Genomic DNA, 18,761 nt, shown 5'->3' on the forward strand with positions numbered 1-18,761 from the left:
GTGCTATCTCGGGTGCTTCAAGGCCGGGAGGAAATTAAAAGTGTGGACTGAAGTGAAATTAGAAGCAAGAGAGAGAGAAAGAGACACAATGGAGCAAAAAGGGGAAAGAGAGGGACCAAAAACCAGAGATCAATATCGTTTGCATAATTACCTACAGCTTTCTGAGTTGCTAGGAAACCCAACAGAGATGAGAGAGAGAGAGAAGGAGAGAGGAAGAAGAAGAAGAAGAAGAGCCAGAGATAGACTGACACAAAGGCTGAGATGAATTTCTGGAATCCACAGATTTCCGCTGTTTTTGTCTCTGGTGTTTGAGAGCTTGGGAGAGGTGGTGAGGAGAGGGGATGAAGAAGTGAGATGTGGGCGTGTTCAGTTGGAAGTTGGGAATAGAAGAAGAAAAGGCGGGTGGAGGGGGGCCGGGGAGACAACAAAACACATGTGTGATCTTTCCTAGAGTGGGAGCATGAATAAATACTGAGATATTGACACTGGCCGTCTCTTCGCCCCCGGCGTCCCTGTGTGGACCGTTCTCTGGGATCCACTGTCCTGTTTGTCCTGCGATTATCCCTCATTCTCTCCAGATGTCTCCCCCCGCCCTTTGTTTTGACCTCCAAATCTGCTCCATGTCATTATCTAGTGCTCACTTTTCATTTCTCATATACGTGTAAACGAAAAATACACTCCGTTGTGTGTGTGTGTGTGTAGCCAGTGTGTGCACTGACTTTGATTTTATTCCTATACCTCAAATACCAGCTTGTTCATTGAGGAGTGACATTAAATTAGTGTGCTGTTCCTTTAAATGATGGGGGGCTGGAGTAGTGAGAGAGGGAGGAGGGAGAGAAAGAGAGAGAGAGAGAAGCATAGTAGAAAAAGGGGGTTGTGTTCACTTTCCCTTCTCCTGCTGAGAGGTGTGTGGCTCTGCACAGGGATTTTACATAAAGGAAAGAGGAGAGAAAGAAAGAGAAACTGCTGGAAAGAGCTGGACATCTTTCTGAGGACATTCTAATCGTTTTGAAGAGGGATTATTGTTGATTCAGCATTTCCCAACAGCACGAGAAATCCAAACAAGTGGCACATTTGACTGACATCTCCTGATGAGAAAGAGTGAGAATTTTCAGGACTGATGGGGAATTAAAGGCAGGAATGATTTTTCTTCTGCAGACTTTCCACTGATGAGACTTCAAAAGATTCTGAGGAGATTTTTGGATCTTTGATGCTTGTTGGACAACAGAAACTCCAGCCAACAGATTCCCTGGATAAGTCTGAACATTTACCAATTCATCTTTAAAAATATGCTGCAGACTACCTGGTTCCTTCTCAAACAAATACCACATTTCCAGCTATTCTGTGGACTTTTGCTCCATTCCCATCACCACAACTCACATCACGACTAGAGAACTTGTTGCTGCTGCTTGTTTTCACACAGTGAATGTTCAGAGAAGCAGAGACTCCAGATCCAAATGTTGACATGAACTGAATCTCTGATTGTTTTCTTCACCTTTTATTGAATGACCTGAAGCCCAGAGGGAGAGTGACTGGGAAGAAGACTCATTCACATTTCTTCCGGCGGCTCACCTGTTCATCAGCCGCTATTTTTAGACCTGAGACTGAGGTGAGAGAGAGGCTGAGGCACAAAGAGACATGGCACAGAAGGAAGGCGCCACAGAGCAGGGCTGTGTCAAAACAGAAGACAATGTTGGGGGGAAAGCCATGGCCGGGGGCCTCGCGGCGGGCGGAGGAGTGGTGGTGGAGGTCAGGGAGAAGAAGGGACTTCTGCGGGCTGCGATACCCACAATGCCTTTCCCTTTGGCTGTCATCTGTCTTTTCCTGAACACCTTCATACCAGGACTTGGTAAGTTGGAAATCGCACCTCATTCACAATATATATATATATATATATATATATATATATATATATATATATATATATATATATATATATATATATATATATATATTTTTTTTTTTTTTTTTTAATGTTTTGTATTTAAGATGTCATTAAATTAGTGAGATTCCCATAATTTATCATCTTCAGATATGTATCCTTGGTGAGGGCAACAACATGTGTGAGGTTGAAAATAGTGAAATCAGATTCTGATGGGTCCTGAAACTGGAGAACCCTCGTATATTAAAGTTTATGGCTGAGATGTAAATAGGAATTCCAGCTAATGCTGAGGTACTAAAGGGAAAACATAAGATTTAAAACAGTAGAAAAGCGATCTAAGAACTGAAAACTGCAAAAAGAATCAAATTCTTATAAATGAATTCATCTCAGACATGTCAAAACAAATATACAAAATATAGATACATACTGTACATACATACACAAATATCTAATTCAGTATTTCTGAAAGGTTTTTAATCACATATATATTGTAAAAATGCCATCTAATATAGTTAAGATATGTTACATACATACATACATATGATAATACATTTTATCATTTTGCACTCATACTCACATACATGTTTATTCAGACACACTAATACACACTACCCACTCACCCACCTACACAAAACATAGAATTATGCCCCCCTGTACAGTTATATTTACAGTCTTAGAGACACACAGATAAACTCACCACAGATCTTCATCCCTGTAATTGTTGACAATGATCAGTCTGAACCTTTTTTTTTTTTTTAAACAGTCTCATGTTTGGTTTGGTGGTTTAAACAGTAATGGTTCTGAAGGGTTTATAATGTACTGCATTTGAAAAAGAAAGAAGTATAGAAGACAAGTACAAATGGTGGTGGTGCTGTTCATAAAGTCTAAAAAAGGTTGAAAGCATCCACCTTTGTTTCAACTTTATTTTTAACCCAGTGTTTTAGCTTTGTCCCCTGAATGTTCTTTGCTGAGGTTGAGAAAATCCCCAGCATCTATAAGCCCTTCGTTGTTCCTTCATGAGCATTTTCCATGTTAAACATGTGAGCGATATGCTCATAAGAGAGATTACCAGAGGCTCCATTCACATTTCGTGTTGAAACAAGACAGTGTCAGGGAGAAAACACACTGCTTCATTTTCCCCGATGTTAATGCACTCAATAAAAATGGCAGGTACAAATGGCTTCGCTCAGTGTGAGAAAATCGGTGTGAGGTTCCACCGTTGCGGACAGGAGCATCATCGTTGTGGGTGGAAACATCCTCACAGCAGGTAGAGATTTCACCGCCTTGGGCAGACTCCACGTCGCATCAATATCATGGGCACAAACCCCAACCGAAGCTTTGCGACTTGGCAGAATCGGGTCTTTTCCAGCCTGTCACGTTAAACAGAGGATCAGCTGCAGAGCTGGAGGTTTATCACAGTTGGCAACTCCTCAGTTTACCGCCAGATTTGTTTTAGATCCCAATATGGAAGTGAAAACTGTGCATATGTGTCCTTTTACTGAGGTTCAATTAGAATTTAACACAGATACGTAGATGTCTGTTTTCTTGATAGTTCTTCAAATAGTAAGCGACCAAGAGAATTCATTCATCCATCTTCGAGTTCCATCTGAACATGGATGAAGGGAGATCACGCTCTGGACAGATGGCCAGGCCGTACACTCTCACCTTCACCATGGGTGATACGAGGGTCACTAAATATCCTCAAAAGCCTGTTCTTGGAGTGTACACAAAGAAAACATCCAGACTCCACAAAGAAATGTCCCCAGGCCCAGACTCAAGCCAGGGTCATTGCTGAGGTGAGTCAAGAGCTGCACAAGACAAACAGGTTTCTGTACTGCATAAAAGAAATTCACTCTCGAGCCAAAACACACACACACAAAATTGCTTTTCTGGAGTGAAGAGCACCACGATGTAACCATTAAAAGACATACTCAAAACATGTTTGTTATATTTTGTAAAGGAACTGACAATATCTATCTTGTTTGGTCAATTTGACACGAGAGCCGATGACGCCTTTTTTGCATAAATGAATAGAAAGGCAGCTTTGAATGGAGATGGAGGAAAGACGATATCCATACAGATGGATTTCACCATCTTAGCGGTCTCAGCACGCTTCATCCAGTCAAAGTCACAGGCGTCTCTTGGCTCCGTTGCGTCAGCGACAGAGCTGCCGTGCATCAGGAGCGAGTCCTTCAGGAGAGCTGAAGACGGGCTCTTTGCATCACCCAGGGGTACAGACAGGAACCAGCCCTGGAATAAATACTGCGCTGTTTTCAGTATTTTCTTGGGCTCTGTGAGGACTGACCCATCCACTGATGCAATTTTGTGTATACATTTTTTGCAGAAGGAAACCTTTTCGTCTCCATGTGCATTGGGTTCAAGCCGCAGGCCTTTGGCTTCTTCCAGGCTCTTTTCACTTTTCTGAGGTTGCAGTTCCTTCTTTTCCTCATCAGTTTCACAAAAAAATCTGGTTCCTCTTTTTTTCTCTTTAGACTTTGAAAGTTCTGGTTCTCTTCCTCTTTACGATTTTATAAAAGTAAAAATCAAATTCGGACAAAAGCCAATAGAGCTGAACACCGTGTGATCGGGACGCACGAGTAAATTGGTATTGCTCCACATCTGACAATCCGACTTCATTTCGAATGCTTCTTCATTCTTCAGTAGCATTTAAAGCGATACTTCAACATTTTGGCAAATTGGCCCATCTAGGGCAATTCGGTAGTCATTTAGAACAGCATACTTACTTTTTTTGTGAGGGCGAGCTGTTGTTTATTCAGCGGTGCGTCTGAGGAGAGCTTCACGGTGGACATAATGGAAGTGGACGGTACAGTTGCTTCCCTCGTCAAACTCATCAAATACACAATCCAACAACCACAAAACACACTTTGGTGGACACGTTATAATCCGCACATTCACTACGCTGTGAAACACCAACAAATAATATTGTAGCATTACGACATTTAAGCAAATATTGGGAACTACTTTTTCTTTTGAGATCACTACGCCCAGACGCCATGTTTAGTAAGTAGTTCCGTTTTAGCAATCTTCGCAAAAAAACGCTCAATCTCGTAATTTTGCATTAATATTTCACAGCGTAGTGAATGTGGGGATTATAACGTGTCCACCAAAGTGTGTTTTGGGGTTGATGGATTGTGTTGGATTGATGAGTTTGACGAGGGAAGCTACTGTACCATCCACTTCCATTATGTCCGCCATGAAGCTCTCCTCAGACTCACCGCTGAATAAACAACAGCTCGCCCTCACAAAAAAAGTAAGTATGCTGTTCTAAATGACTACCGAATTGCCCTGGATGGGCCAATTTGCCAAAATGTTGAAGTATCGCTTTAATACCTAAGAATATTCTCCTTTGAGTGATGAGTTATCTCTGATGTGGCGAGACCCCCCCACGAGTCATAGCTGTGAAAAAAAAATCTTGCTTCATGCTGTTAAAGCTTATTAATATCTCGGTTTAGTCAAAGTCTGTACTGTTAAAACTTTGGCCTGAACGGAGCTGTTTCCTCAAAAGCATTGACAGTTTCTGGTGATAAAATAAAACACTCGTCAAACACACTTTCACCACAACAGATGTTCATTCATGTGACTATTAATACATTTTAATTATTTTAAGTGAAAAGGGAAAATATCCTGAAATATTTCAGAATACGGTGATAATATAAAACCTTTTAAGGGGTTTCAGTTTGAAAGCCATACTGTGTGTAATGGTGCAGGCTTCCGTCAGCCGGTGGTGCAGACGCATCGGCTCACTCAGCCACTCACTCAGAAATTCATGCTGTCGTGGTTCAGCCAAAATGAGTCCCGCTGCAACCACCAGGCCCAGTTTAATAACATTTCAAAAAGCTACAAGTCAGACGTAATGAGCCTGACTCGCTTTGAACTCCTCTCCCATGCACTATTCTCCCAAAGTCCATCTGATTGTATCTTTGTGTTTTGCTGCAGACAGAGAACCAGATGCACACCGTTAATGGCTGTAAGTTTATTTTTTGCCTCCTGCACGGCCTTTTCCCTCTAATCCCCAGCGTCTGCGCCGCCACTTTGTCGGGCGTCTGAGGGTGTGCGACGTTACGCAACAACATCTGGTGGCTAATGAGTCACAAACACGCGCCGTATTCATAGTAATCAACGGCAGCCTCATTGATATGTTGAGCCTCAATTTGTGCACAACAAAGCCCGCTAAGCCAGACACGCACGATGAACAGCATCCTGTATCGATTCAAGCAAGTGTCCTATTAACACTGATGCTGTCACACAGACTCATACTGAGACAGATTGCTCACATCACTGGAGTCAACACGATGCTTCTGTAATCTGAAAGAGATCCATTTAGAAGAAGCCGGACAGAAATTATGATTAGAAGTGCAGATGGAAGCCTGAGAAAAATGGAATGTGAGGTGATAGTTGAAATGAAAAGATGTCGTGTGGTGAAATAAAGAGAGAAAAAAACTGCAGAGGACACAAATCAAAAGAAACAAATATACTGATTTTGGTTTTGATCTCTGAAGGACAAACAAAACTCACATCTCCATGGAAATGTTTTAGAACTGAGTCCAGTTAAAAACTGATTCACTGCTTTGGTTCAGCTCATCCTCATCCGTCTTCTTCCTGTGTGTTTTTGGATTCAGCTGCTTGAGTAGAATCCAAACTCTTTCTTCTGCTTCATCCTTTCTGTCACTGTTCTTCTTCAGATGGCATTGTCTATTCATCGCAGGCCTTTTATAATCAGTGTTAACTTACTCACTGCTTTACATAAGTCAGAAACTTAAAAAAAAAAAAAAAGATCAGTAAACAACTTATTTATTTATTCCATTCTTTCAGATAAATGTTGCCTCAATGTTTTTCCTCAAAATTCTTCCCCAGCATGAACCAAAAAAAAAAAAAATCATCAAGGCGACAGTTCATCTGAGTGTATGTGTGTGTTGTGTGTGTGTGTGCATGTGTGTGTAGGTTTGCCTCGATGCCTTGACATTTCAGTGAATAACTGCTGCTAGTTGCCATGACAACACCAATTGAAACGAACACAAAGCACGCGTGTGTGCGTGTGTGTGTGTGTGTGTGTGTGTGTGTGTGTGTGTGTGTGTGAGCGTGTGTGTGTGTGTGTGTCAGTGCCGTTTGGCTCTAATTGACTGAGACTGAAAACAGTATCTTGCTCTATTCAGCCTGCAGCCACAATAAGATCTTATAAACGTGCAAATCAAATTTGGACAAAAGCCGCTGGGGCTGAGCGCCGACTCCTTCAGGTGCAGCAGATCAGCGAAGTCAGCTCAGGACATTTAGAAAAAGCATGAGTAGGTTGGTATTGTTCTACATCTGGCCCTGGTATGTCACAATAAAACACAATCCTACTTCGGGAAAGCATAAACAATGTCTTCGGTGCCATTTAGGAAGGTGTAAGAACATTCTCCAACATTCAGCTTCATGCTGTTGAAGCTTATTAATTTCTTGCTTTAGTTCAAATCTGTACTGTTAAAATGTTTCACTGCGCTGATCTGTTTCCACTCTACGCTGATCCTGTCTGATGCTCTTCGGTCAGACCTTCGGATCGCCCCTGCCACGCGACACAGTGAACTTCAGTTGGCGTTCGCCACAGAAGCTGCTGGCCTGCACATTGTAAACCGACTGGTAAATAATTACACAGCTCATAAGTCACATTACAATATTTGCCTTAAGAGGACTGGAAAGCTGGAAAGCTGGAAGCTGGAAGCTGTGTGCTGTGTGTGTGTGTGTGTGTGTGTGTGTGTGTGTGTGTGTGTGTGTGTGTGTGTGTGTGTGTGTGTGTGTGTGTGTGTGTGTGTGTGTGTGTGTGTGTTCTTGTATTTCTATCCTTGTCAGGGCCAAATGTCCCCACAAGGATAGCAAAACGTGGAACGACGTGCCTTGTGGGGACCTTTTTCCGGTCCTAAGTAGGAGAAACAGTGTTTTCTTGACCATGTTGTTGTTACTGAAAAAAGTAAAAGTGCAAAAACATTTCTTTAGGGTTAGGCTTTGTTGTGGTGTGGGTTAGGGTTAGGGTAAGGGTCAGGGTTAGGGGCTAGACATGAATGGGAGTCAATGGACGGTCCCCACAAGGATAGAAATACAAGACTGTGTGTGTGTGTGTGTGTGTGTGTGTGCAGACTGGTGAGTGATGGTCTATGATACTGGAGACACTGCATCTGCTTACTGACTCAATTTGACACGTTGCCCTCATGTTTATATGTGTATGTGTGTGTGTGTATTTGTGCATGTATGGACTTTACTTACACTAAAATTAGCAGCGTTCCTCTCTGACCCACTTCTTCAGCCGTCTCTCTTCACAGCTGAAACGTTTTACTGTCCTTCTACAGTAACATGCATGATGATTACAAATTAAAATGGGTTCACTCTAGGTTGCTATGTCAGTTTCCAGAAGATCATATCAAATAGCAACAACCTTTTAGTTTAAACTTGTGGCTTCATATGAGAAATGAGCCTTCGCAACCTGGTAAAATCCCGTTTTTCTTCTTTTCCATGCAGGCACCCAGACGTCCTCCTCACTCAGACTTTAAATCACTTTATACGGCAGCCATGTTTGAAGAGAGGATATGCAAATATGCACTTATCTAGATAACGACAATTGGTTGAATATGAAAAACACTGATCGCTTCAGCCATGTCAAATAAAGAGCCAGATTTGTCAGTGGGCTTAGGCTGCAGTTTCAAGCATTTGTCAACTTTGATGTTGCCAAAAAGGAAAAAAAAAAGAAAAGAAAATGAACTTCTTCATGACAGTTTAATTATCAGACATAAAGTTACAGAGTAATGCTACCACCAGCTTAGCACTTCCTGTGTGACAGCAACATGATCGACGTCTGACTACAGTGACATTATCTTTAGCCTTTAGTGGCTGTATATGTTATGAACCCCCACCCTCCTGAAAACACATTTCTCTCTCTCTCTTTTCCACTTTTCAAGTGTTATTTCATCCAAAACGATCAAGGGTGACGTCGTGATTGACAGGTTTAGTGATGGCAGTGGGCACAGGGTGAGGCTGGCAGAGCGCACGCCGCCCTGTCTCCAGCCCTCGGAGCCGATTTCACGTGGCGTCAACCGAGCAAGAAGGCAGAACTCTGATGCTGGCCTCACTTCAGCGAAGCAGGAGGAAGCAAAGGGATTTTTTTTTTTGCTGATATTGATGTTGAATGAGTTGCTGTTGAAGTTATCAAATGTGGTTACCTGATTAAGAGTTTATCTCAGATAATGAAATAAATTTGTGAAAGTGTTTACAAGCTACTTATGAGGTTGGAGGCTTTAAAGATCTTCACATGTACTTTTGATTTGGCAGTGCTGACTAAGAACAGCAGCAGTAGTAATGTATGTGGTTATTTCTGCTGTTGAGGAATGCGTGAAGTCAGTGTTTCAAGTAACTCATCAGACACCACTTTACCGCACTTTCTCTTCCTGCTTCTGCTTCTTTGTCCTCCGCTTTTTTTCTTCTTCCTCTCTCTTCATGTCTGCTCGTCTTTCAGTCCTTGACACTCTTACACTCCATTATTAACCTCCCACACTACCAGAGGGTGCTTTGTGGAGTTCTTCATGTAATTATAGTAATTAGTCTGGGTAATATCTTCCTCGCTCACACATGACGTGCACACTCTCGCCATGTTACACATGCAACAAGCAAGGAGTGGATGCTCTCTCAAAATCTGAAGATTTACTAAAAAAATAAATAAATAATACAGTGGTTAATATAGCCGCTCAGTTTTAATCCTGCTGCAGAGTTTGTAGTAGCTCAGGGAGTTTGATCGTTTGTATAAACTCTGCTGCATCATATCAACACACGGTGCAAATATGCAGTGTTGTAATGTAGTCGTCATGTGGATATCATGAAGATATTTCACTACTTCAAATGTTTCCCTGAAGCAGCAGGCCTTCCTCTGCATGAGCCTCTGATATGATGTGGTAACTTGTTCTTGGCAAGCAGCCATTTAAGCAAAAAGATTCGATCAGCCGTAAGTTAGATGGGAAAAGACATCTGCAGCAATCAATGCTTCTAAATTAACAGTGGATCAAATGAGCATGTATGTGTGGGCAGTCGCTCATAAACTGATGTGAAATATCAACGCACATCTTTTTTTTTTTTTTTAGTTAGATGGCAGCACTAGAAGCTCTCCAGCCCTTCAACAATAAAGCAATCCAGACAAGAATAACTTTCCCCAACCCAAGCTGCTGACCTAAACTCCCATGAGCCACTGAAAATGGGTACAAGAATTTGCCATGGCCAATAAAAACGAAGATAAAACTAAAGGACCGTCTGTGAACAAAGCTGCTGTCAATCATGCAGTTTATGTTTTTTAGCTTTAACAGACTTTAAACTGTGTGTGTTTACTGTTGCATCCTATTCAGGGTCGCATAGAGACACAAGTTGCACGTGAGTGGTACCTGAAAAGCTTTGCATAAATCGCTGGTGCAAAAATAAATAAATGAATAAATAAATTAAAAAAAAATCCCTTTACTTCTAGATGGGATGAGTAACCATTTAGCAACCGGCTTGCTGTCAATCAGGGCTCACGTCTGGAGGTGGGCAGATCCTCCGGCAGCCGGGGCATCTGCTGGTGGGTGGGTGTGACCCCCGCGACCCGAGAATTTCTCCGTCTGATCGGATCATGGCGGCTCTGGGAGGATTCCCATTTTAGCCCGCCGTCAGTCTCTCTGTGGGAAGATCTGTAAATCAGTATAAGTTTGAGAGGAAGTCGCTCCCGTGCAGCACGCAGGCCTACATGCTCGCTTTTTTTTCTCTCTCTCTCTCTTTCAAACATTTTCTGGGGCCTAACTGTTTAGAAACTCTTCCAGATAAGGTCTGTGCAGGTCTGGTGAAAGTAAATATTTTGATGTGTATTTGAACTGCTCAGACATCATTGGACTGACTGATTACACCTATATATCTTGTAAATCTGTGTTATTATAGGAAGATCCATTATGGCAGAGCGGTGTGTATTTTTAGCTGCTCTCCAAAGTCAAAGCCACTAATCAGAAAGTGAGATACTGCGTGGAAACAGCATGGCAAACAGAGAGGGGAAAGAGAAACAGAGTGACAAAGTGATAAAGACCTATACATCGGCTTTTTCTCCTGAGGTACGAGATGCAGCTGGCGCTTCCTCCTCCGACCTGTGCGGCCTGCTGTGCCGTTTGAATTCCTCCGATGTGACAGGGAAAGGAGAGAGGAGGGCTAGGGTTAGGGGTTTAGCGCCCACCGGGTATTTCATGTGCCACATTCGGTATTCACAGTATTCGCTTCAGTATTTGTGGAAAGGTTAGAAAAAGCCAACAGAGAGAAAGTCCAAACATCAGTGGATTGTCTGAATAATTTATGGCTTCATAAAAGGGGAAATATTTCTTTGACATAATGAGTCAGTCTCAGAGAAACCACCTCGCTTCCACACAGCCGAGGGAACGAAAAAGGTTTTACATCCAGCAAGAGTTTCTTGATTAATCAAAGAAATAGTTTTCATACATCACCTGATTGATAATGACACAAATAAAGGGAAATAAACAGTAAATATTATATAGAAATTAATTGATGAAACAGATTCAATAAACTTCATTGATCCCCAAGTAGAAATTCAGTTTCGTGGCCCCCTTTGGGCCAGAGAGTCTGTCTTCCGCTGGTATAACGGGCCTCCATCTGGCCTTCGGGGTCACGATGTCCAAGGAAGTGGGTGAAGGGTGGAGGAGCTTCACCGTGTTTGAATCCTTCAGAGATGACAAAACAGAGCCTGAACAGTAACCTCAAGGCTGCTGTGAAATCCAACCTTTGCATTCTTTTAGGCGTAGGAGACTAAACTCTCTTTAATAATCCTACTGAAGGTCAATCAGGTCTCTCAATTGTTAGCCAGAGGAGATATTAACCCGTTCTCACATGGAATCAGCTCGGGGTTCAGTTCAGGTCAACAACCATTCTGAAGAAAACTGTCCATCTTGCAATTGACTTTGACGTAGTGGTATATCTCTCCTTTGAGCCACGTGTTGATCACGGCCACCAGGTGTTGGGCGACGTTATTGGCTGCGGTCTTCAATTTCCAGAAGCACTGTCCGGTGCATAATCCGATCAGCATCAGACCCGTCGTCATAAATCCGAATATGTGGACGTCTCCCAAATCTTCAACGGACAAGGGCGCCGGGGACATGACCCTCCACCCCCCCACACATCGCCCAGACTCCTGGTGCTCTGATGAAACAAGCCCTCAGTACCATGTAAAAAAACCTGCAACAGCAATATGTTGAATGGAAAGACTACTGAAACAGAAAATGTCTTTATTCCCACTAAACGGTCAACTGTAGTTCTGTAGCAGCAAAATATTATCAGCCAACAGCATCTTGTTCTGTGAATTCTTCCGGATGCTCTCAGACAGATAACAACCGGTTCTCGAGCATAATTGGTCGTCAGTCCTGTGAGATTACTGTAGATCCATTTAGAAAACAGTGAATGGCTTGTTGTCTGTCATCACAGATATCATTTCTCACCATTATACCAATATAGCAAGTGTGTCATTTAATGTTTTAACTACAATGAACGCCGGTTGTTTGTTCGGACCTTTCAAGTTTCCTAAACAGAACTGAACTTAAGTGCATTAACCCATCAGACCTGAATCTGACCTTGTTTCTCACAGATTACAGTTAAAAACATATCATTTATTAACAAGAAGCAACATTTTCATCTCATTCAAAGAGTGGTGCCGTATGTTAATGTCAAAACAAAGTGGGGATCTGCTGATTACTAACTCGGTACATCACAATGTGTGAGAAATCTAATCAATAACAAATGAATGGGAGCAACATTTTATATATATATATATATATATATATATATATATATATATATATATATATATATATATATATATATATATATGTATGTGTGTGTGTATATATATATATATATATATATATGTGTGTATGTCCCAGCCCGAGGAGGCGTTGCTATGGAAACATTGAGCAATGAAATGATCTGATTTCTGTGTAGAGAGTGGTACAGTTTACTGTATATCACACACACACACACACACACACACACACACACACACACACACACACACACACACAGAGCATTATTTACTGTACAACACAGGTCTCCAGGTCAGGGTCTGCTGATAACTCCACTGGGGTGATATTGGATTTCATTCAGGCAGCTGGAGATTGTCTCCGGAGCTAATCCTGTTTTCGGGGCGGTAACAGCAGATAAGTGTGCATCTGATCGATATCGACAAGACGTGTGCTTTCTCTCTCTCTCTCGTGCAGACACAACATTGCCCTTGCCAGCTGCCCACCAGTGACACAGTATTTACTTCAATGCTATATGTGACATCTCCATTCAACAGTCGCTGCATTGGAAGGGTTTAACGTTTATTTATGGTCATTGCTGCTTCACGACAAACAATGATATCAGACATTGTGATGCTGAGCTCCTCTTTCTGCCATACAAGTCGGTATCCATACCTATTTGGGCATGTTTATTAATAGACGCAATTTTAGTTTTCCAATAAAACATCTTTGTAAACATTGAGCTTGACACTGCTTTGTGCATTAAAATGAAAGATGGTGGCAGCACAGTGTTCACTGTAATTGGGATCATCTGTTAAGCAACATAAAAGTTTAGAGTGCGGTGGCAGCATGATATGACACGCTCATATGAGTTTACAGAAAGCCAGACAGGAGAGTCACAGCTGATGGTTGGATTTTGATCAAGGTTTTTTTTTTTTTTTTCAAGCATCTTGTGGCATTCACATAAAAACTGAACGAAAGACCATTCTATGATCCCAAAAGTTTCTTCAGGTTTTGTGATTTAAGATTTTCCTGCAAACAGACGTGAAACACAGTGGCAAGAGGAACACTCAAAACAAAGTAAATGTTCATTAATCTATTTGTTCAGTACATGTGAGCATCCCATCCTGATGAATAGAGGTTCTAAAGGTGGCGGACGCCGCATGCAAATCTTCACCATGCTGATATTTAAACAAACTCTCCTCTGGTTTATTTAATAGACAAATCTGGACCAGGCTGTATATTTTACTGGAGGTTAAACAGAGAGAGAAACTCCTGCGGACTCCTCTGTCACGTCGGGGTGTCGAGTCAAATCGACGCTCAGGATAACAAACCAACCGCCTCATGAAGGCTATTTTCTTTTCAACGACAGGATGTGTTGCTGTGTTTGTCTCACAGGTACTTTCATCTCAGCCTTCACGGTGCTGTGCGGCGCTCGCAGCGACCTGATCTCGGAGCGAGGCGTCTGCTGTGTGTTCTGGCTCAACGTGGCAGCGGCCTTCATCCAGATCCTGACGGCTGTCATCATGGTCGGCTGGATCATGAGCATCTTCTGGGGGATGGACATGGTCATCCTCGCAAGTCAGTAGGAATCATATATCAGTTTTTTTTTTTTTTTTTTTAAACAGCCTTTTATTTCTTGTTTTTTTCATCTGTTTAAGAAAAAAAAACTGTACCTTCCTCCAAAATCACTTTTACAGACTTGCTTTTAAGTGACTGCATCTTCAAAATCTCTCTTCCGCAGCCGGATAATATTATTATGAACAGATTTTAAAGGTGCTCAAGAAATAAAATTGAAGATGATGATAGAATTGATCATTTTCAGAAAGAAAGATGCTGATTGGTTTTTAAATTTCACTGTCTCCTCTGTCAGAGAGTAGTATCTCCCCCTCGTGCGCGCGTGCATGTAGGTACACACACACAAGATGCAACCACCTGCGGTTTCTTGAGTGCACACGTACGAGTGCATGTATGCGAGGTAATTATTGCCTGTCTGCAATGCCTGTTGATGCACACACGCAAGTGTGTGTGTCTCTGTTGCGTATGAGGTAAGGCACAGTAATGTGTGTGTGTGTGGGAGTGAGCGGCTCCCCCGGTGTGTTTTTGTTCACTCCTTCCCGCTGTGCGCTCAGGCCTGCGGCTGCAAGTTTTCTTCGGCTGTTGCTGCTAAAATCCATAAACCTGCGAGCAGCAACCTGATGAATGTTTATAATGAACAAGATGAACATTTTCCTGTAAGAACTGTGATCAGACTCTGGTCGGATCCATACTTTGTCGCTTTCACAGTTCCCGTTTCATATCTTTCCCCCTCATACAGTGCAGCACGTGTCTTTTTTTTCCCTCTAATGAGCTTGTTTTGCATAGTTTTTTTCCCCTTCATAACTCATCTCTACAAACATACCTCCCTCCCCTCTCTTTGTCCATCTATCTAATGGCGGTGGTATTATCTCCCTCCCACTGATCGTCTTCCATCTGCCTCTTTTTCTCTGTCTAATGATTGTTCCTGTTTGATCTTGCCATATCCCTGCTCCTTCTCTCTCTCTCTCTCTCTCTCTCTCTCTCTCTTACATTATTCCTCCCACTCTCTGCCTGCTCCCCAGTCTCTCCCTGTCATTTATTGCATATATTGTCTCCCTTTTTTCCTGTTTCAGTCACACATTTAACAGAAACAACTGTAATTGTTCCCCCTTGATCATCAGTCTGAATTAATAGCGATGCCACACCGTGCTGGCATACGAATTGACATACATGAATATAATGTCAACACTTCAAACAAGCGATTGCTAACCATGTCTTGTGTCTTCTCTCCCTCTCCGCTTTTCACCGTACCTGAAGTTTCTGATGGTAGGTGTTTTTTTTTTTTCTTTTCTTATCTTTACACACAAGGCTTTTGTTGCAAGTCAGCTTCATAAAGATGCGATGAATAGTGAGCTCTTTGAATAGCTATGCCAAGGCATTATTCCCAAGGTTGTGGGAACACATTTTACATGATCAGTCACATTCACAAACACACACATACACCAATCACTCTCACTAACGACAGCTGCCATGCATGGAGCGTCGACCCATCGGGAGCACCTGTGGCTTTCACTTCTTGCCAATAAACACTTGATCACACTGGACTGGGTGAGATGACGGATCGAGCCATCAGACACACGGAGAATCAGGGACGGCATGAGACTTCAGACTAAAACAGGAAACAGACAGGACAGAAAATCTGCACTATGACAGTGTAAAGACTTATCTCACTTTTTTTATTGAATTCTTCGAGCAGCTGTGGGCAGCGAGAGACACATCCGGCATAAAACCACTTCTTATCCAAAAATTCACATTTGGCATTTTAATAAAGTGATATTGATTGGCTAACTAGATTTCTAGCTGACTTCTGTCCCCCCAGCTTTATGTTCTCTTCAATCAAGGAATTTTTTAGCTATTGATTTCTGTTGATTTTTCTCTGTAAAAGTGTCCAGAAATGACTGTGTTGTTCTTGCCGCTACATAAATAAAGCTAAATTGAATGAAACGGAATATCCTGAATTCAGTTTCAATCATGCGGACTCACCAATGAAACATTAATATATCCGGATGAAGCACTTTATTTCCTAGAATATTTCATAAAAAAATGTTCTTGGTGCAGCTTCTGTTCTTGCACGAAGTCATGTGACTCCCGTTTTGCTTTTTATAGCTTTCTAACGATATTATTTCTTAGTTCACCGTTTTTGTGGAACAGTTTCCACAAAATTGCAAGATGAATTGTTTTGACATGAAACACACACATTGATCTTTCCCAGTGCGTAAAGCTTTTTTAGCGCAGAAATGTCAAAACATTAATTAGTGGAATTTTTATAAAACAGTTTCAGTATTGCAATAATCCCATTTAAACTGCCAATATATTTGAACTCGGAATAGAAGCTAAATTGCTCTTATATCCCGCCCTCAGGGTCTGAAGTTAATGACTTACCCTGTCAGTCAAAACCCGATGAAACAAAGGCTCCTAATGCTTCGACTGTGTGCTTTCAGTTTGCTCCATGAAAGGAAAATGGAGGGTGAAATGACAAGGTATTGTTGTCAGGAGTTCAAGATTAATGTTAGATAATTGCAGGCAGCTATTTGAAGCCGATCTCGCAGCGGCCATGAGAGCCTGATATCAGTGTTTAGATGTGTTTTTTCTCTAAATGAACCTCACTTCTTTCCTCGCTTGTTTCCTCCCTCGCCCAGGCTGCAGAGACCAAGGAATCCCTCAAGACGTCTGAGAGCTGGTACTCTGGTTTTTTTCCTTTTTTTTTTTTTTTTTTTTTTTTTTTTTTTTTTTTAAAACAGTTTGCCCTCTCCACCATCCCCGAAGCCGAGCGGCCTCCTTCACGTTCTCAAAGACCTGCAGCCGGCAGCGGAAAGAGGCACAAACTAAACTGAAATACAACCGAGAAGCTACTCCTCGTGGGAGTTTGTGATCACGAGCTGCCGACTGGGCGACGCTGAGGGGGAGATTCCATTCACAGGTTTAAGGAGCGGGATGGGAAAGCAGAGACTTAAAATGTACCGTCACAAAAAAAAAAGAAAAAAAACACGAACAAGAGAAAGAATGTGTTTATATCTTGTTGAGTTGTACAACAGTGATCTTTGGATTTTGCCTTTTAAGCTTTGTTATCTAGTTTATTTCCATAAAAAAAACAATAAAACCACTGAATCTTGAGAGGATGGAGCTAATACAGACAATTTATTTGCACGAGGTTGGTTCAGTAAAGTCTTTAAAACTCCAAAACAAATCCTTCAGTTGGGAAAACGAAGCTGAACTGAACAGCCTGGCCCGGCGGACCCCTCCGCCGGCTGTGGTGTAGCGTGTCAGCGGGGTCGCGGTCACATGGTCTGAGTGTTGTTTCTCAGGCTAACTATAGCGTTAACCTCTGTGTGTTGTGGTGGCGTTTTCATTTCAGCGTCTATTTCTGGCTCCTTGTTGCCGCTCGGGGTTAAAATAGCTTTCTCGATCGAAATCTTTCACGTACTCAATCGACCTTTTTTAAATATACACCGTCCGGTCGACTCAACGTCTGGTCATACGTGCATGTGACAGTAAAAAGAAGAAGACTGGATTAAGAGGGAGTAATTATTTGTAATCAAAACCAACACGGTGGTGTGCAAGTGTGCAATAATATCTGTATTAAAAGTTACTCACCTTTATACCGCTCTAAATGTGTAAATGAGCACCAGCAGGATCTCACACATTATTCAGCCGCTACGCCTGATTAACAGCTCTCAAAATATCAGCGTCCATTAGCTGTCACCCAAGTCCTCAGCGTTTCTGGCGCAATGCTGCAAAGATAGAGCCACAGATTTGTACCAGGCTTAAATAAAACTTACATTTGCTGATCAGTGTCAGTGTTTCTGGAGTGGCTCTGAAATGATTACTAAGCTGATTCGCTGCTTTTGGCTCACGAGCATAAAGTGTGCACATTGTGTATCAATCTATAAATGGCTGTGTGACAGTGTAATGGGTATTTGCGCAGGCCTTGTTCAGCCCTGTAAGAGCGTCTTTGGCTGCAGAGAGCAGAAATGTGTAAACAAATCCATCGCGGACACAACTCAGGAACTCACCGTTTTGTTGATCCAAACAAACGAGGAATTTCCCATGATGGCCCGTCGACATTCTCATGCGCTGCTGCATTATTGGCCTGCTTCCATGAAAAATATCGAACCGTATCAAATGTCAAACGGCCCGAAAGGGAAGAAAATACAGCTATTTAGTCTAAGAGCAGCGCTAGTAGAAAGCAGTGCACTAAATACGACTGGCGTAGTTTGAAGTTTGAAGTGAATAAGTGTTTAAATAAAAACATCCTGTTATACAGAAAACAGCTTGTAAATGAATCAAATGTGCATCAAATAGGTTGATATATTCAGGATCAGACTTGTTGTTGTCTGAAGTAATCTGACGGTGTGATTTTAGCCTTCGCTTCATTTGGTTTTTGTACTTACTTTGACCTTTCTAATGAACCTTGTAGCTTCTGATTGTTTTCTGTTATTTTAGGGATTTGGGGGGGCTTTTCAAGAATCTTGTTGTATTTTAAACAATAAAACCGATGTTTTCATGTT

General features: G+C 42.0%; 1 protein-coding gene across 1 annotated transcript; it reads left to right on the plus strand.

The window, feature by feature from the left end:
* The first annotated feature begins 841 nt into the window (after positions 1 to 841).
* On the plus strand, positions 842 to 18,395 carry stum (stum, mechanosensory transduction mediator homolog). Its single transcript, XM_030109925.1, has 4 exons — positions 842 to 1,849; positions 14,074 to 14,256; positions 15,511 to 15,519; positions 16,893 to 18,395. The coding sequence occupies exons 1-4, from the start codon at positions 1,639 to 1,641 to the stop codon at positions 16,925 to 16,927; spliced, it is 438 nt and encodes a 145-aa protein (XP_029965785.1). The 5' UTR covers positions 842 to 1,638; the 3' UTR covers positions 16,928 to 18,395.
* The last annotated feature ends 366 nt before the right edge of the window (positions 18,396 to 18,761 follow it).

The sequence above is a fragment of the Salarias fasciatus genome, chromosome 15 (assembly GCF_902148845.1).
Source record: "Salarias fasciatus chromosome 15, fSalaFa1.1, whole genome shotgun sequence".
Taxonomy (NCBI): Eukaryota; Metazoa; Chordata; class Actinopteri; order Blenniiformes; family Blenniidae; genus Salarias; species Salarias fasciatus.